At 32.2% G+C, this 21040-nt stretch overlaps 1 protein-coding gene across 5 annotated transcripts; it reads right to left on the reverse strand.

Annotated features, from left to right (window-relative positions):
- Window positions 1-133: 133 nt before the first annotated feature.
- Window positions 134-20257, reverse strand: LOC132723809 (zinc finger protein 600-like). 5 transcript variants are annotated; one of them, XM_060708596.1, is made up of 3 exons: window positions 5969-9179; window positions 4606-4702; window positions 134-1799 (listed from the first exon to the last, which is right to left on the reverse strand). In XM_060708596.1, exon 3 carries the CDS (start codon window positions 1762-1764, stop codon window positions 646-648), a length of 1119 nt encoding a protein of 372 aa, XP_060564579.1. In that variant the 5' UTR covers window positions 1765-1799; window positions 4606-4702; window positions 5969-9179; the 3' UTR covers window positions 134-645. The 5 variants fall into 5 exon arrangements, 3 of the variants coding, with proteins under 3 accessions (XP_060564579.1, XP_060564577.1, XP_060564578.1); XM_060708594.1 differs by lacking the exons at window positions 4606-4702; window positions 5969-9179 and adding an exon at window positions 12328-13413; XM_060708595.1 differs by lacking the exon at window positions 4606-4702.
- Between the last annotated feature and the right edge of the window lie 783 nt (window positions 20258-21040).

Raw genomic sequence — 21040 nt, forward strand, 5'->3', positions numbered from 1 at the left:
TATTAGTTGATAGTCAAATATTAGTTAAATAATTATTGCTTTTTCAGATGTCAAATAAATGATTCTTTTCGCCAGTATGTAATGTCATATGTTTATTCAGAGAACTTCGTTGAGAAAATGATCTATCACATATTTTACATTCATAATTTTTCCTCCCCATTGTGTATTGTCATATGCCTGACCAAAGGACTTTGCTGAGAAAATGCTTTATCACACATTTCACACCTATATTTCTTTTCGCCAGTATGTAATGTCATATGTTTATTCAGAGAACTTCGTTGAGAAAATGATCTATCACATATTTTACATTCTTAATTTTTCTCCCCATTGTGTATTGTCATATGCCTGACCAAAGGACTTTGCTGAGAAAATGCTTTATCACACATTTTACACCTATATTTCTTTTCGCCAGTGTGTATTGTTATATGCGTTTTCAAATGACTTCGTTGTGAAAATGCTTTATCACATATGTCACACCTATATTTCTTTTCGCCAGTGTGTATTGTTATATGGTTGATCAAACTACTTCGTTGTGAAAATGCTTTATCACATATGTCACATACATGATTCTTTTCGCCAGTATGTAATGTCATATGTTTATTCAGACAACTTCCTTGAGAAAATGATCTATCACACATTTTACATTCATAATTTTTCCTCCCCATTGTGTATTGCCATATGCCTGACCAAAAGACTTTGACGGGAAAATGCTTTATCACATATTTTACATATATGATTCTTCTCGCCTGTGTGTATTGTCATATGGTTGATCAAACTACTTCGGTGAGAAAATGCTTTATCACACAAGTCACATCTATGATTCTTGTCGCCAGTGTGTATTGTCATATGCCTTATCAAATTACTTTGTTGAGAAAATGCTTTATCACATATTTTACAAATATGATTCTTCTCGCCAGTATGTATTGTCATATGCTTGATCAAATAAATTTGTTGAGAAAATGCTTTATCACATATTTTACATATATGATTCTTCTCTCCAGTGTGTAATGTCATATGTGTATTGAGAGAACTTCGGTGACAAAATGTTTTATCACATAGTTTACATCGATGATTCTTGTTGCCAGTGTGTATTGTCATATGTGTATTGAGAGACTTTTGTTGAGAAAATGCTTTATCACATATGTTACATACATGATTTTTCTTGCCAGTATGTATTGTCATATGTGTATTTAGATTACTTCGTTGAGAACATTTTTTATCACACATTTCACATTTATGATTCTTCTCACCAGTGTGTTTTGTCATATGGATATTCAGAGAAATTCGGTGAGAAAAGGTTTTGGCACAAATTTTACATACATGATTCTTCTCGCCAGTATGTATTGTCATATGAGTCATCAAATGACTTCGATAAGAAAATGCTTTATCACATATGCCACATACATGATTCTTCTCGCCAGTATGTATTGTCATATGATTGATCAAATTACTTCGTTGAGAAAATGCTTTATCACATATGTCACATACATGATTCTTCTCGCCAGTATGTATTCTCATATGTCTATTCAAAGAACTTCGATCAGAAAATGCTTTATCACAAATTTTACATACATGATTCTTCTCGCCAGTATGTATTGTCATATGTGTTTTCAGAGATCTTCGTTGAGTAAATGTTTTATCACAAATATAACATCTATGTGTCATTTTACACGGACTGAGTATCTTATTTCTTTGAACACCACTTTTTTGCAATTCAGGTGATAATTTCTCACAAAGTGTGTCTATGTTTAGATTACTGTCCATCTTGTCAGCTTTTATTTCATTGCTGGAAGTAAGACCTGGAATTAAAGAAATCATCACATATTTCACTCGTATGATTCACCTTATATTTAAAAATGTTCACATTTTACTACAGACACCCAGAGTCTTAAGTTTTGCTTGCACTGTACAATGTACTGATATGGGGATATTCATGATATCTTACTAAGTAAATGCATGTGGAGCTGTCAATTAAATCGATATATTTATGAAATAATAAACTAACACGCTTATTTTAAAACTTTTGCTGATATATTCTATCAATATGGCTGAGTGACATCATCAAAAGCACGCAACTCCTTCATAAAAGACGCAACAATTTCGTCCTCGGAAAGAACAAAAGTTAACTTAGGCCTAAAAAAAAAATTGTTTGTTTAGGGTAACCTTCCCAAAATTGCTAGGTAGGGTAGGTAGGGATTTTTTTTTATTTTTTTTATTTTTTTTTTCAAAATCTGTCGTAAGTTCAGAGTGTTTTCTTGCACATGGCAGTCTTTCCTACACTACTGACATTGCTTGACTTTGTATTATCATATTTTATCATATAAACAATAATTCTGATTAAAATCTGCATAGCTTTAATGCCATTTAATGTTATTTCAATATTGAATAAAGACAATATACCCAAACATGTGTTAATTTTGATGTTTGTTTGCTACAGGCACTACTTTAAAGTTTGACACTAACCTGAACAGCAAACATTGCAGATTCTCATCAGCTTGCATGGTTGCAATTCTGCTGATCTGAGTCTACATTGGTTGCATGGTAGGAGTTAAGCATAATAAAAGACCTAAAATCACATGCTGTGATCTGGCTTTCAAAGTTTCAGTTAAAAAATCTAGACTTATTCTGTTTTTCACTATTTGATATTCATGCATTAAATACTGCACATTTCATTGAATTAACAATCTTGAAGCTCTTACAGTATTACAAAGTTTATATTTTGACACTGTGGTACAATTTAACAAAATCTATAATTCTGAATTGCACTTTTGATACACTGGTTCACATAAAAAGTGCAAACACTTCTATTTGTAAAATGACACCCTTGTCAATCAAATACTATTTATTTCTATCAGATACATGTATATCAACATATCAAAGACAATAGCCAAGCTTTTTGATGAATTGGCATTTTGTAGATGTCATTCAAAGTGTCGTCTCATAGTGTCCATGGCCCATCTGAAAAAAAAACAAAGACTAGGTCTCAATAACACATGGAAAATGGGATACATTTGTGACGGTATGAAACAAAATGATGCACAGTAGAGTCAGACTCCAAGTCTGGTAAAAATTTGTTTCAGTATGCAAAAGAGGATGAAAAATATACTGGAAAAGCTTTGCAGATCTCCAGAATAGCTATGTACATATGACCTGTGGCTATACTTTATACTCAAGTGCACTAAGTCTTGATTTTCAGTGGGACCAGCTAGGGTCTCATTCATTTTGAAGTGTGGCACAGGACATATCAAAACAGCTTTTCAAATTTTTAAATATTAAAAGAAATAAAAAAAATAATGGCATTGATTTGAACTAAAATGTGTTAAACCTTGTTATTTATGCAATAAAATATCAATATACTAAAAAAAAAAAAAGAAATTTCACCGACAGGTATGCATGATCAGAGTACGAAAATTATGGGTATGTTCGTTCTCGGTGTCAAAATTTTCCACCGGCAGGTAATATCGTCGGATTTTCGCATGGAATCCATGCAATATATATTTTCTATCAAAATTGTCTATGAACAGATCCTTATTTACACGTAAATTTACCACAGTAAAGCCAGAAAGTCAGAAATCACCCAGGTCCGAAAGATGAGACCGTCATACATTGTAGCCTGAAATACGACATCAACAAAGAGATCAAACGGGTCGAACACACATGCTAACAACTGGATTTTACATACTTTTAAATGGTTTTATCCTCCACGAGTGACACTAAGTCCTATGTGCCTGTATTTTAAGAAAAAATCTTCATGTATAAGAAATTCCTAAATCGGAAGTGTTTTCCCCGCAACACGTGCTTGGTACCCCGTTCCGCTCTATGTCAATGTATGTAAAACGGAAGCCGGAGAATACTTCCGGTAGGAATTACCTTCTAAAAATATCGTCGTCATGTAGAATTTTTGTTTCCAATAGCGTGATATTCATTGGACCGCAATACAGCACGAACCAATCAAAACACGTATAACTAAAAATGACCGATCCAAATCGTCTGAGAGTTTTACGACAGCGTCTCAAGCGTTCAATTCGCATTTATCCGCCCTTTGAAACTCTCTATTCGCTAACGAATATATTTTTTTTTTGTTCAGAAACGGAAAAAAATAGTTAGGGTCGGCGCATTTTTATAGGTAGGGTCGGGTTACCCGAAACAAACATATTTTTTTTTAGGCCTTATATACATGTAAGATGAATGTTTGTTCCATATGATACTTTAATTTTAAGAATGATCTGCATTCTTTAGATGACCTCCTTTCTGCTATAAGAAATATTTTCTAATTTTATGCGTAGTTATAAGGATCCAGTAGAAAGTATAGCATTTTTTCCAGGAAAATGAAATATGCATTGTCTCTCATAACAGACAGGAATATCTGGCTCTCTGAGTAAATTGTACAATTAAATAGCAAAACAGATTCCCTCAGGTCAAAAAAATAAGTCTCAAAAAAATAAGTCTACACAAGTTGCATTAAGTCTGCAAAAGTTGTGTAGGAGTATTATATTTATATGCGGCAAAATGGTTAGACATTTAACTTGCACAAAAAAAATTCCTGCTTGCATATTAGACAGGATTTTTAAACGTCTTCTAAACAATCTCATTTTATATACTCACTTTAAAATGACGCCAGTATGATGCTTTTATTATTGAATATTGTATTCTTAGATCAGAAGCTGCTCTGAGAGAAATATCGAAATAGATATGTTCTTATCTGAAACAGGATTTATATGAGACATTAAAGAAAAAGGTTCCTACAGATGGGTGTATTCAGCTTTCGGGTAGTTCATGGTGGGAACTCGACATAGCCTTGTTTACACTTTAAACAGTTACCATGGGCAAATTGCAAAATATCCATGTATGTACCAAACTCATTGTAAGATATTTGTGGTGAAGCACCTGTTTAAACAGTAGAAACCACTCTCCGAAATGCCAGAAAAATGTCTTAACCGCATTTTGTCCGCTACTTTTCAACTGGATTTATCTTCAAATAACATTACACACAACATTCCTTACAAATAGATGACTATCAATAATCATATATCTACTTATATTATCAAAAAGTCAAGCTGAAAATAATATTGTTTAAAGAAAATTCTAGGTTCAAAGGGGAGATATTGATAATTCTGAACGTCAAGCTAAAAAACAATTGACCTTTTAAAAAATCTAGAGCTAAACACCATTTTAAGGTACGTTACAGATTAAGCTCTTGGGAATTACACGTTATGAAACAAGTACAATATTTAAAGTGTAATCTGCTACAATAAATGTAGCAATTTGTCTGCGTAAATTTTAATTTTTCATTTATAAGAAAACAAGAGATTTTTTTACCTTGATATAATATAATTCGATAAACATTCATATAAACACATTCTTTTATCAAATACAAATAAGACAATTGTCTCATCAACAAATTCAATCAAGAGTTTTGTCTATCCATATGCTAGCACAATAATCATTACAGTAGTAATATTCATCATCAAGCAAATATACAAACATTAAGGTAATCTAGCCTATACGAATTCATTATTGTACAGTTAGTTATACAAACACAAATGAGGAGGGATAGGAGTGTTTATGTGATATACTTGCCATACTAATACAGTTATAATGAACTAAAACTTTAAGAGATGAAAAAGCGTACATGTTTACAGTACCACCAAGAATATAAGTCACAAAACATAATGAATTTATCTTTTGTTCAAAATAAACAAACTTCTGTATATCTACATTTTTGCATGAAATTATTCATACAATGATATTCTAATTATTTTCTTACAAAGAACTTAATTCTTAATAACTTAGTTATTATACGCCCCAGAGCTATGTACAGAAAAAAACGGAAAACGGCGTTTAGCAAGGTTTTCGAATTCGTGAATAATAAATGTTTGAATTCTCACAGATAAACAATAATATGTTTTTTTATTCAAAGGTTTATATCAAATGAAACTAAATCTATAAATATTAATCCTTCTTTTACCTGGTATTTCCACGAGAGAAAACAGTTCAAGGAAATTTTTGTGCAGGGTCAATGACGATCATTTATCAAAGGGGAGTAACTATGTAAGAATTTGGAGAGGATACGTACTATGGCGAAATCGTACCACTGTATAGATGTACAATTTGTGAAGGTTTTGCGTTTTATTTCGTAATGTGATAAAATGTATTATATTAGTTTCGTATATGTTCAAAACTAAATTCATTAAACTTGTTGAATAACAAATTTCATGATCACCAGAGGCTCGAACAATAATCGAATAATTTTATTTATCTTATCTAATAAATTTAGTATTGAAGCTTAACTCATTCATAATACCCTCTATTTATTCATATTATATGTAAATGACAAGCTTTTACTTCATTGACATGCAATTCGTTCTATGTCTCCATCTTTTTACGGAAAAAGAACTTAAACATATAATTTTATTAACCTATAACTACACTTAATCCACATATACATTCAATTACCTGACCAATGACAAGGTAAATATATTAACTTCAAAGCCTAAAATCGAGTTCTTTAAGAGAAATTATAGTTCAAATACATTTCACTACAAGTTTAGCTTACCAAAATTCCTTCTATAGAACAACACTAAATTTATAAATATGGTACAATGTAATTAACAGGAGTCCAGCTATAGAAGCTGGAAAAATATAATTGTATATACATATATATCTTTTAAGATATATATTTACACGGATCGTGCAATGAATGAAGAAGCCGACATGTTGCTTTATATGATCATATTAAACTTAAGAAGTCTTTTTTGGCCAATAATTGAGTATAACAAGAGCTGTCGGTAGGACAGCAACGCTCGACTATTCTTAGTGCTTGATAGTAAATAAAATGTTTGAAAGAGTTACCTCCTCCTGTTTACAGGTTGGGGTCATGATGGTGAACAAGTGTGCAAAGTTTCAAAGCCATATGTCAATGGACTTTGAAAATATTTGAACTATTACAAAAACTTTAACGTAAATTCTAAGTCGAAAAAGGGGCATAATTCTGTCAAAATGCATGATAGAGTTACCTCCTCCTGTTTACAGGTTGGGGTCATGATGGTGAACAAGTGTGCAAAGTTTCAAAGCCATATGTCAATGGACTTTGAAAATATTTGAACTATTACAAAAACTTTAACGTAAATTCTAAGTCGAAAAAGGGGCATAATTCTGTCAAAATGCTTGATAGAGTTACCTCCTCCTGTTTCCAGGTTGGGGTCATGATGGTGAACAAGTGTGTTAAGTTTCAAAGCCATATGTCAATGGACTTTGAAAATATTTGAACTATTACAAAAACTTTAACGTAAATTCTAAGTCGAAAAAGGGGCATAATTCTGTCAAAATGCTTGATAGAGTTACCTCCTCCTGTTTACAGGTTGGGGTCATGATGTTGAACAAGTGTGCAAAGTTTCAAAGCCATATGTCAATGGACTTTGAAAATATTTGAACTATTACAAAAACTTTAACATAAGTGGTTACGCCGACGCCGACGCTCGGGTGACTGCAATAGCTCCACTTATTCTTATCGAATAGTCGAGCTAAAAATGAAAAGATAAAAAAAAATCACAATTATTAAAAAAAATGGGTTCTACCGAGATCTGAACTCGGATCACTGAATTCAAAGTCCAGAGTGCTAACCATTACATGATAGAACCTGTACATGGTGTAAAGGAGACCTTTATCATCTAAAAAAACACATGATGTTTATTATATCTGTTTATCACATATTTGACAATCGTACAGATCATAAATTGAAGCTCATGTAAGCTAATTTTACATTTTGTCTTCTAAATTTCTTAACTAATTCATCTGTCACTCAATAGCTTAAAATCAAAACAAAATCAAATCATATTCCTCTGTATTTGATCTACACAGACATTTAACATGAAACTACAAACAGTCATTCGGTTATTGGGTGCCTAATGCAAAGTCTTCATTCTATATTCATTTTCAGTGAGGACACAGAGTTTCTATACGGCGTGGAAGCATTTTTTCTAATGTTTTTTTTTTCTTCTTCTTCATGTTTGATGTTTTCTCTTATTTTTATATAAAATCAGAGACATATAAATACATGTATTTTAACGTCTCTGATAAAATCTGAAATTGAGAAAAAAGTATTATGCATATTTTTTACTGTAAATTGTTTGAAATTGGTGGATAGGGGAACAACTTAAAATAATTATAAATTGAAAAAGGCATGGTTAAATTTCTGTATATTTTTTTTTTTACAAATGTTTAGATTTGTATCAAGATGATTATTGTCAAATGATATTTGATGTCCCTATTTTATTTGACAAAATCTAACAGGTTTTCTTACCTCACCCTTTTAAACAGTGAAATTGTCAATTTGATAATTTCACTGTTTTTGAATTTAAGCCCGCCCCCTTACGTTGTTTCAGTGAAATACCTGCGTGCACAGTACTGGGAACCAACTTAATGACATGACGTCGTAAAAGACGTCACGTTTTATTATTAGGCGCGCTTTTCATCCAGTATTAGGTTTAATGTCTTTTTAAAACGTTTCTTTGCATATAATAAAAAGAAAATTTGTTTAGTTTAGTGTAAGATCTAAATATATTTCATCTTGTGAACACCAAAAGTTCATATTTCACTCGTGGCTGCGCCACTGTGAAATATACCTTTTGGTGCTCACTGGGTGAAATATATTTCGACCTTACACTGAACTAAACAAATATCCTCTATGTATTGCAATACATTATTAACCTACTTTAAATACTTTGTTACACCGACATAAGCTTGCAAAAAATAAATAGACACTTGAGTCATTGGCATTGTCAAATGTTGTTAGAAAGTAGAAAGAATTTAGATGTAATTGATCGGCTTTTTTTGCATTGTCCACATTTATAATTTTATTAGTTGAAGGTCAAATATTAGTTAAATAATTATTGCAAATAAAAGATCAAGGTATTTTCTGTACAGTGTATGATTAAACTACTTCTTTACTCATGGTCACACAATTAACACTTATTCATTATCACTAGTGTGTAAAGTCTTATCTTAGAAAAAGTAATTCACACAAATCATAATTATGTTTTCTCTTGCCATATGTGTGATAACGATATATATGTTGTATAGATAACACTTTCCACATTTGTGTTTCTTTTCCATAACATGTTTTGCCATGTATGTGAAACATAAAAATGAGAAAATACATCAACACAGATTCCTTATTTATTTCTGTTCACCAGTGTGCGCGATCACATGTGCCTTCAACGAACTTTTGCGAGAAAATACTTTATTACACACTTCACACGTATGATTCTTCTCGCCAGAGTGTATTTTGATATGTCTAATAAGAGTACATTGTAAAGAGAATGCTTTATTACATATCCCACACTCATGAATTTTCTCGCTAGTATGTATTGTCATATGCCTGATCAAATGAATTCGTTGAGAAAATTCTTTATCACATATGTCACATCTATGATTCTTGTCGCCAGTGTGTACTGACATATGTGTGGTCAAATTACTTCGTTGAGAAAATGCTTTATCACATATGTCACATACATGATTCTTTTCGCCAGTATGTAATGTCATATGTTTATTCAGAGAACTTCGTTGAGAAAATGATCTATCACATATTTTACATTTATAATTTTTCTCCCCATTGTGTATTGTCATATGCCTGACCAAAGGACTTTGATGAGAAAATGCTTTATCACACATTTCACACCTATATTTCTTTTCCCCAGTGTGTATTGTTATATGCGTTTTCAAATGACTTCGTCGTGAAAATGCTTTATCACATATGTCACATCTATGATTCTTGTCGCCAGTGTGTACTGTCATATGTGTGATCAAATTACTTCGTTGAGAAAATGCTTTATCACATATGTCACATACATGATTCTTTTCGCCAGTATGTAATGTCATATGTTTATTCAGAGAACTTAGTTGAGAAAATGTTTTATCACAAAATTTACATTCATAATTCTTGTCACCAGTATGAATTGTCATATGTGTTTTCAGAGAACTTTGTCGAGTAAATGTTTTATCACAAATATAACATCTATGTGTCATTTTACATAGGCTGAGCATCTTATTTCATTGAACACCACTATTTTGCAATTCATATGATAACTTCTCACTATATGTGTCTTTAATGTCCAACTTGTCAGCTTTTATTTCCTTGCTGGAAGTAAGACCTGGAATTAAAGAAATCACATATTTTACTTGTAGAATTCACATTATATATTTACAGATTTTAATATTTTTGATTTCTACCATCACCAGGGTCTTAAAAGTTTTCTTTCATTGTACAATGTACTGATATGGGGATATTCATCTTACTAAGTAAATGCACGTCGAATTGTAAACTTAAGTCGTAATAATAATGAAATGATTAACTAACACGCTTATTTTAAACGTTTTGCTGATGTATTCGATCAACATGGCTGAGTGACATCATCATAAGCACGCAACTCCTTCATAAAAAAAAGCCACAATTTCGTCCTCAAAAAGAACGCAAGATTTCTTATATACATGTAAGATGAATGTTTGCTCCATATGAGACTTCTTCTTTTAAACAGATCTGTTGCATGCATGTGAATGATGTCATTGCCGTACATTTTATGAATGATCTGCATTCTTGAGATGACCTCATTTCTGCTATTAGAAATATTGTCAAATTTCATGCGTAGTTATAAGGAAAATGTCATTTCTTTCCATAGTTAGTATAACATTTTATCCAGGAAAATGAAATATGCATTGTTTTCATAAATGACAGGAATATCCGGCTCTCTGAGTACAATAAAATAGCAAAACAGTTTCCCTCAGGTCAAATAGTTAAGTCTTCACAAGTTGCATTAAGTCTCCACAAGTTGCAGGTGTGTAAGAGTATTATATTATGCGGCAAAACGGTTAGGCATTTAAGTTGAACAGAAAAAATTATTTCCTGCTTGCAAATTAGACAGGATTTTCAAACGTCTACTAAACAATCTCATTTTATATACTCACTTAAAGATGACGCCAGTATGACTCACTAAATTATTAAATATATTGCATTTTTAGATCAGAAGCTGCTCTGAGAGAAATATCGAAATAGAAATGTTCCTATCTGAAACATGATTTATATGAATATGACATTCAAGAAAAAGGTTGCTACTGATGGGAGTATTTGGCTTTCGGGTATTTCATGGTGGGAACTCGACATAGCTTGTTTCACACTTTAAACAGTTACCATGGGGCAAATTGCAAAATATCCAAGTCTGTACCAAACTCATTGTAAGATATTTGTGGTGAAGCACCTGTTCAAACAGTAGAAACCACTCTCCGATATGCCAGAAAAATGTCTTAACCGCATTTGTTCGCTACTTTTCAACTGAATTTATCTTCAAATAACATTACACACAACATTCCTTACAAATAGATGACTATCAAATAGTAAAGCTGAAAATAATATTGTTTAAAGAAAATTCTAGGTTCAAAGGGGAGATATTGATAATTCTGAACGTCAAGCTAAAAAAAAATGTCCTTATTAAAAATCTAGAGCTAAACACCATTTTAAGGTACGTAACAGATTAAGCTCTTGGGAATTACACGTTATGAAACAAGTACAATCTTTAAAGTGTAATCTGCTACAATAAATGTAGCAATTTGTCTGCGTAAATTTTTAAGTTTTCATTTATAAGAAAACAAAAGATATTTTATTACCTTGATATAATATAATTCAATAAACTGAGATCATATTTAACACATTCATATAAACACATTCTTTTATCAAATACAAATAAGACAATTGTCTCATCAACATATTCAATCAAGAGTTTTGTCTATCCATATGCTAGCACAATAATCATTACAGTAGTAATATTTATCATCAAGCAAATATACAAACAAATCTAGCCTATACGAATTCATTATTGTATAGTTAGTTATACAAACAGAAATTAGGAGGGATAGGAGTGTAAATGTGATCTACTTGCCATACAAATACAGTTAAAATGAACTAAAACTTTAAGAGATGAAAAAGACAAACATGTTTACAATACAATACCACCAAGAATATAAGTCACAAAACATAATGAATTTATCTTTTGTTCAAAGTAAACAAACGTCTGTATATCTACATTTTTTTGCATAAAATTATTCATATAATGATATTTTAATTATTTTCTTACAAAGAACTTATTTCTTAATAACATATTTCGTTATTTAGTTCGTTATTATACGCCCCTATGTACCGGAAAACGGCATTTAGCTAGATTTTCTAATTCGTGAATAATAAATGTTTGTACTCTCACAGAAAAATAATAATATGTTTTTTATTCAAAAACTTCTATCAAATGAAACTAAATCTATAAATATTAATCATTCTTTTACCTGATATTTCTATGAGAGAAAACTGTAAAACGTAGTTTTGTGCAGGGTCAATGACGATCATTTATGAAAGGGGAGTAACTAATGTAAGAATTTGGAGAGGATACGTACTATGGCGGAATCGTACCACTGTATAAATATACAATTTTTGGAGGTTTAGGGTTTTATTTCGGGTATGTGATAAAATGTTATATTATATTCAAAACTAAATTAATTAAACTTGTTGAATAACAAATATCATGATCACCAGAGGCTCGAACAATAATCGAATAATTTAATTTATCTTATCTAATAAATTTATTAATGAAGCCTAACTCATTCATTATACCCTCTATTTATTTATATTATATGTAAATGAGAAGCTTTTACTTCATTGACATGCAATCGCTCTATGTATCTATCGTTTTACTGAAAAAGAACTTAAACATATAATTTTATTAACCTATAACTACACTGAAATCCACATATACATTCAATTATCTGACGAATGACAAGGTAAATATATTAACTTCAAAGCCTAAAATCGTGCTCTTTAAGAGAAATTATAGTTCAAATACATTTCACTACAAGTTTAGCTTACCAAAATTCCTTCTATAGGACAACACTAAATTTATAAATATGGTAATTAACAGAAGTCCAGCTATAGAAGCTGAAAAAATATAATTGTAGGCCTATATATATGTATATCTTTTAAGATATATATTTACACGGATCGTGAATTGAAATGTTGCTTTATATGATCATATTAAACTAAAGAAATCTTTTTTTGGGCCAATAATTGAGTATGAAATGAAAAGATAAAAAAAATCACAACTGTTAACAAAATGGGTTAAATTCTAGCGAGAATTGAACTCGGATCGCTGAATTCAAAGTCCAGAGTGCTAACCATTACATGATAGAACATTTCAGACTTGATAATCGAACGAATGATATCATTTGGTTATGATAAGCACATATCGTATGTCGTCTTTCATATACAAGTCATAGGCACTTGGTTTCGGGATAAAAACCCTTTTGAGAGATTTTAATTGTAGAACTCAAATTCAATTGAATGTAACGATATTTTGACGTAGATGTCTCCTTTCCAAAAAGCATCATTTTTCCATTTTAGTAACATAGGAAAAATGACGGTTTGATAAGACTTCTACGTTAAAGAAATCGTTACATTCAATTGAATTTGAGTTCTATAAACCTCTCAAAAGGGTTTTATAATCCCGAAAACAAGTGCCTATGATACAAGTGCGAGTAAAGAATGTTGTATGAGAAACACAGGAATGACAAACACAGTTAAATTTATTCTTTTTAGACGATATATTTACCATAAACTTTAAGTAATATTCTTCAGTGTTTGAACAAAATATAACCTTCAGGACCAGATCTAAAGAACACTTTATATTAGTTAAAACATTTTCACGGTATCACGTGTCACCTATACGAACATTTACCAGCTACTTGAAATGAACTCTGTCAGAAAATTTCTTTTTTCTATCTCTTACATTCAATAATTCATTTATATCTGGCAATAAACACAGGCACTCTTTTATGCGGTTTTACTTCCTTACTGTGGCCAATGAGAGGCAAATAACTGTGGACTGATTCCTATTTAAATACTTTAGATCGTTTTAACATGAACACCAATGACACAAATCAGTCGCTGTGTTTTTTAGAGTCTCTTTTTTAATTGCAAGTAATCATTAGAATGTAAATTTATACCTTATAGTTTTATACATGTATAAATGTATGTAAAACAAGAAGCCGAGATATTATCTATTGGTATGCCTAAAATACGAAAGTGACTTTATTGACGAAAGTGAGCGAAAGAGAGCGAAGTGACTTTGAAAATATGAACTTTAGCGTTTTAATAGACTTTTACAATAAAATTGCAGGTTGTAGACGCATATTGTAGACATTGGGTCAGGTTAAGAAACAACCATTTTATTCTTGATAAAGAGAAAAAAATTGTTCCTGTGGCCGCCTAGTGTATTCATTTTGAGGACGAATGAAAAATTCAAAACGAAGAAATGAAAATGTCGCATGTGTCTCCCTGAAAACATTATTAACAATGAAAGTTACTTATTTATTTATTTATTATAAAAAACATTAACATCATGAATATTGACATTCACTTTCGTCCGATTCAATCATTTTCGTATTGTTAAATGTGGACGAAAGCAAGATATCTGAACAGGTATATAGAAATTATGAAAATACATGGATATTAAATCCTCATAATAATTATATTTTTAATTATATCTTATTCATTTCTGAAAACATGCACCTTTAAACGCTATATTTGATAATTTTTAAGTCACTATCGCATTTTTCAATGTGAGCGAAAGGAAGATCTCTGAACTTGTGTATAGAAATTATGCAAAATCATATTAAATCATCATAATAATTATTTTTCAAAATAGATATCATCAATTTCTGATAATATATGTCTACAAATTTTAGTAAACAAGATATGTTTGTAAAACATGTATGCCCCCTATCAGCAGCCAATGAGTCATGTGATAAGGTTATTATGCATGACTTCTGACCCAGTGATCAAACAATTAATAAGGGTTATCAAGTATAACTGGTCATGACCTTAACCTTTGACCCATTAACCCCAAAATCCAATAGGGGTTATCTGCTGGTCACGACCAATCATCATACAAAGTTTGAAGTTCCTAGGCCTAAGCTTTTTAAGTTTTTTGATCGGAAACCGTTTTAACATACAAGGTCAATGTGACCTTGACCTTTGACCCCTTGACCCCAAAATCAATAGGTCATCTGCTGGTCATGACCAATCACCATACCATGTTTGAAGTTCCAAGGCCAAAGGGTTCTTAAGTTATTGATTTGAAAGCATTTTTACCTACAAGGTCAATGTGACCTTGCCCTTTGACCCTTAACCTCAATATCAATAGGGGTCATCTACTGGTCATGAAAAATCATCATACCAAGTTTGAATTTCCTAGGCCTAAGGGTTCTTTAGTTATTGATCGGAAACCGTTTTTACCTAAGAGGTCAATGTGACCTTGACCTTTGACCCCTTGACCCCAATATCAATAGGGGTCATCTACTGATCATGACCAATCACAATATCAAGTTTGAAGTCCCTAGGCCAAAGGGTTCATTCGTAATTGATCGGAAACCGTTTTTACCTACAAAGTCAATGTGACCTTGACCTTTGACTCCTTAACCCCAAAATCAATAGGGGTCATCTGCTGGTCATGACCAATCACCATAGTAAGTTTGAAGTTCCTAGGCCTAAGGGTTCTTTGGTTCTTTTGTTATTGATCGGAAATCGTTTTTACCTTCAAGGTCAATGTGACCTTGACCTTTGACCCCTTGACCCCAAAATCAAAAGGGGTCATCTACTGATCATGACCAATCACCATACCAAGTTTGAAGTTCCTAGGCTTTAGTTCTTTAGTTATTGATCGGAAACCGTTTTTGCTTACAAGGTCAATGTGACCTTGACCTTTGACCCCTTGACCCCAAAATCAATAAGGATCATCTACTGATCATGACCAATCACCATACCAAGTTTGAAGTTCCTAGGCCTTAAAGTTCTTTAGTTATTGATCGGAAACCGTTTTTGCTTACAAAGTCAATGTGACCTTGACCTTTGACCCCAAAATCAATAGGGGTCATCTACTGATCATGACCAATCACCATACCAAGTTTGAAGTTCCTAGGCCTTAAGGTTCTTTAGTTATTGATCGGAAACCGTTTTTGCTTACAAGGTCAATGTGACCTTGACCTTTGACCCCTTGACCCCAAAATCAATAGGGGTCATCTACTGGTCATGACCAATCACCATACCAAGTTTGAAGTTCCTAAGCCTTAAGGTTCTTTAGTTATTGATCGGAAACCGTTTTTGCTTACAAGGTCAATGTGACCTTGACCTTTGACCCCTTGACCCCAAAATCAATAGGGGTCATCTACTGGTCATGACCAATCACCATACCAAGTTTGAAGTTCCTAGGCCTTAAGGTTCTTTAGTAATTGGTCGGAAACCGTTTTTGCTTACAAGGTCAATGTGACCTTGCCCTTTGACCCCTTGACCCCAAAATCAATAGGGGTCATCTACTGGTCATGACCAATCACCATACCAAGTTTGAAGTTCCTAGGCCTTAAGGTTCTTTAGTTATTGATCGGAAACCGTTTTTTGCTTACAAGGTCAATGTGACCTTGACCTTTGACCCCTTGACCCCAAAATCAATAGGGGTCATCTACTGGTCATGACCAATCACCATACCAAGTTTGAAGTTCCTAGGCCTTAAGGTTCTTTAGTAATTGGTCGGAAACCGTTTTTGCTTACAAGGTCAATGTGACCTTGCCTTTGACCCCTTGACCCCAAAATCAATAGGGGTCATCTACTGGTCATGACCAATCACCATACCAAGTTTGAAGTTCCTAGGCCTTAAGGTTCTTTAGTTATTGATCGGAAACCGTTTTTGCTTACAAGGTCAATGTGACCTTGACATTTGACCCCTTGACCCCAAAATCAATAGGGGTCATCTACTGGTCATGACCAATCACCATACCAAGTTTGAAGTTCCTAGGCCTTAAGGTTCTTTAGTTATTGATCGGAAACCGTTTTTGCTTACAAGGTCAATGTGACCTTGCCCTTTGACCCCTTGACCCCAAAATCAATAGGGGTCATCTACTGGTCATGACCAATCACCATACCAAGTTTGAAGTTCCTAGGCCTAAGGGTTCTTAAGTTATCACTCGGAAACCATTTGGTCTACGGACCGACGGACCAACGGACCAACGGACCGACAAGTGCAAAGCAATATACCCCCTTTTCTTCGAAATGGGGGCATAAAAATTGCAATTTTTAAATGGTATGTTTAATGTTTTATAATTCACTTTCGTATTTTTCAATGTGAGCGAAAGGTAGATCTCTGTACTTGTGTATGGTAATAATGCGAAGAAATGGCGATTAAATCATCATAATAATTATGTTTGAAAATATATAAATATTATCAATTTCTGATAATTACGTCTGCTTAGTGCATTATTACAATGTAGTAAAACATTCTATCTAAACAGTATATCTAATATTTTTATAAGTCACTTTCGTAGTATTCAATGTAAGTGAAAGGAAGATCTCAGAACTTGTGTATAGAAATTATGCAAATAAATAGCGAGAAAATCATCATAATGATTATTTTCGATAATAAATATAATCAATTTCTAATAATATACGTCTACAACCTGCAATTTCATATTTTAATTCACTTTCGCTCACTGTCGCTCACTTTCGTCGACAAAGTCACTTTCGTATTTTAGGCAAACCCTATTATCTATTACTGATTGGAAAGATTCATATATATTTCAGTTCCAACTTGACACGTGTACGATCATAATTACGAACTGACTGAACAGCAAACTTTCTTGGAGAACTCTAACGAAAAGTAAAGTTAATGTTCTGCCCACTCTTTGAGGCAGCATACTTTAAGTAAACAGGGTTTTATATTTAAATGATAAAATAATCTTATTGTGTATTCACATAAGTGTGATATGATGAATTCGTTGAGAAAACGCGTTAGCACACACTTCAAACTTAATAAAATACTTCTTATCTCCAGTGTGTATTGTCATGTGTGATCAGATGAATTTGTGCAGAAAACACTATCACTCACTTCACTATGTTTCATATCGCTAGAGTGTATTGTCCTATGTAGGTTCTGTACACTTTGGTATAAAAAATATTTTTTTTCAGACATCTGACACTTACATTGTATGTTTCTACTAACCAGTGTGTATTTAAACCAGTGTGTATTTTCATTTGTGTGATAAGAGAAACTCGTGTAGAAAATCCTTTTATACCACACATTTCACACTTATGTTTCTTATCGCCAGTGTGTATTGTCATATGCGTGATAAGATGATTTCCTTGGAAAACGTTTCATTACACACATCACACTTATTTTTCTTATCAACAGTGTGTATTGTCATATGACTGTGTGATCAGATGAATTTCTTTAGAAAACGCTTTATGAAACATTTCCAACTTATGTTTCATATTGCCAGAGTGTATTGTCATATTTCACATTGGTGAGAAAATTTTTTTTTTTCACACACTTGACACTTATAAATGTTTCTACATTGCCAGTGTGTATCGCCATATGTGTGATAAAAGAAACTCATGCAGGAAATTCTTTATCAAACGTTACACACTTATGATTCTTGTCGCCCGTGTGTAGCCTCATATGTCTGTTCATAGAACTCATTTGAGAAAATGTTTAATCACATGCTATATTTATAATTCTTTTCACCAGTATGTTTTGCCATATGTGTTTTCAGAGAATAGCGGTTAGAAAATACTTTACCACAAAAATTACATAAATGTTTTCTCTCGCCAGTGTGTATTGTCATATGTGTGATCAAAGCACCTCGTTGAGAAAATGATTTGTCACATATTTCACATTTATAATTCTTCTCGCCAGTATGTACTTTCATATGTGTGATCAAATTACTTGGATAAGAAAATGTTTTATTACATATTTTACATTTAAATTTATGTCTTTTCTCGCCAGTATGTATTGTCATATGCCTGTTCAAAGTACTTTTTTGAGAAAATCCTTTCTCACATATGTCACATATATAATTCTTCTCACCAGTATGTGTTACCATATGTTTGATAAGATCACCTCCTTGAGAAAATGCTTTATCACAAATTTTACATACATGACCCTTCTCGCCAGTATGAATTGTCTTATGTCTATCCAGAGAACTTGGTTGAGAAAATGTTTTATCACATATTTCACATATATAATTCTTCTCGCCAGTATGTGTTGCCATATGTCTTTTCAGAGAACCTCGTTGAGAAAATGTTTTATCACATATTTTACATACATGATCCTTCTCGCCAGTATGAATTGTCATATGTCTTTTCAGAGAACTTCGTTGAGAAAATGTTTTATCACATATTTTACATATATAATTCTTCTCGCCAGTATGTGTTGCCATATGTATGATTTAGATATCGTCCTTAGGAAAATGCTTTATCAGAAATGTCACATACATGATTCTTCTCGCCAGTGTGTATTGTCATATGAGTGATTAAATTACCACGATGAGAAAACGTTTTAATACATATTTTACATCTATGATTCTTGTCTCCAGTATGTATTGTCATATGCATGATCAAAGTATTTTGTTGAGAAAATTGTTTTATTACATATTTTACATATATAATTCTTCTAACCAGTCTGTGTTACCATATGTTTTATAAGATACGTACCGTTCTTGAGAAAATGTTTTATCATAAATTTTACATACATGATTCTTCTCGACAGTATAAATTGTCATATGTGTCAGAAAACTTTGTTGCGTAAATCTTTTATCACATCTATGTGTCATTAAAATAGTATGAGCATCTTATTTCTTTGAACATCACCTTTTTGCAATTCAGATGATAACTTCTCACTAAATGCGTCTTTAACGTCCAACTTGTCGGCTTTTATTTACTTGCTGGAAATAAGACCTGGAATTAACGAAATCATCACATATTTCACTTGTATTATTCACCTTATATTTACAAATTTTAACATTTTAATTTTCTACAGAAACCCAGGGTCTTAAAGATTTCTTTCATTGTTCAATGTACTGATATGGGGACATTCAAATGAAAATGCATGTGGAACTGAAAACTTAAGTCTTTTTGCTGATGCATTCGTTCAACATGGCTGAAAGACATCATCATAAGCACGCAACTTCTTCATAAAAGACGCCACAATTTCGTCCTCAAAAAGAACGCAAGTTATCTTATATACATGTAAGATGAATGTTTGTTCCATATGATACTTTTTCCTTTAGACAGATCTGTTGCATGCTTGTAAATGATGTCATTGCCGTGCATTTTAAGAATCAACTGCATTCTTGAGATGACCTCATATTTGCTATTAGAAATATTTTCAAATTTCATGCATAGTTATAATGAAAATGTCATTTATTTCCATGGTAAGTATAACATTTTATCCAGGAAAATAAAATATGCATTGTCTCTAATAAATGACAGGAATATCCTGCTCTCTGAGTACAATTAAATGGCAAACAGTTTCCCTCAAGTACAAAATAGTTAAGTCTACACAAGTTGCATTAAGTCTGCACGAGCTGCAGGTGTGTAAGAGTATAATAATAATTATATTATGCGGCAAAATGGTTTTTAAGTTGCACAAAAAATAAATTCCTGCTTGCATATTAGATTAGATTTTCAAACGTCTACTTAACAATCTCATTTTAAATACTCACTTTAATTGACGCCAGTATGATGCTTCATATAAATATCGAAATAAAAATGTTCTTATCTGAAACAGGATTTATAATGAGACATTAAAGAAAAAGGTTGCTACAGATGGGTGTATTCAGCTTTCGGGTAGTTCATGGTGGGAACTCGACATAGCCTTGTTTACACTTTAAACAGTTACCATGGGACCAATTGCAAAATATCCAAGTCTGTACCAAACTCATTGTCGGAGGCACGGTTGTTTATATTAAAGACTCAATTTGTAAAGGTGTAAAATTAATACAGAACCATCATGACACTATTTTATGGTTTAAATTAGATAAACACTTTTTCAACTTTGTTACTGATGTATTTATTGCAGGTGTATATATATGGGTCGAGAATTCCCCTGCATATAATGTTGTCAATGTAAATTTGTTTGATTTATTACAAAATGATATTAATATGTATCAATCGTTGGGCAAA

The sequence above is a fragment of the Ruditapes philippinarum genome, unplaced genomic scaffold (genome assembly GCF_026571515.1).
Source record: "Ruditapes philippinarum isolate M1 unplaced genomic scaffold, ASM2657151v2 ctg8621_1_1_1_1, whole genome shotgun sequence".
Lineage (NCBI taxonomy): Eukaryota > Metazoa > Mollusca > Bivalvia > Venerida > Veneridae > Ruditapes > Ruditapes philippinarum.

What these genes read in the sequence shown, in the direction of transcription:
- LOC132723809 (XM_060708594.1), bottom strand. Translation starts at nt 12,388, where the DNA reads ATGATCGTCATTGACCCTGCACAAAACTACGTTTTACAGTTTTCTCTC. An exon ending in TTCTCTCATAGAAATATCAG is followed by an intron (nt 1,800 to 12,327) that starts GTAAAAGAATGA and finishes CTTTAATTCCAG; the next exon opens with GTCTTACTTCCAGCAATGAA.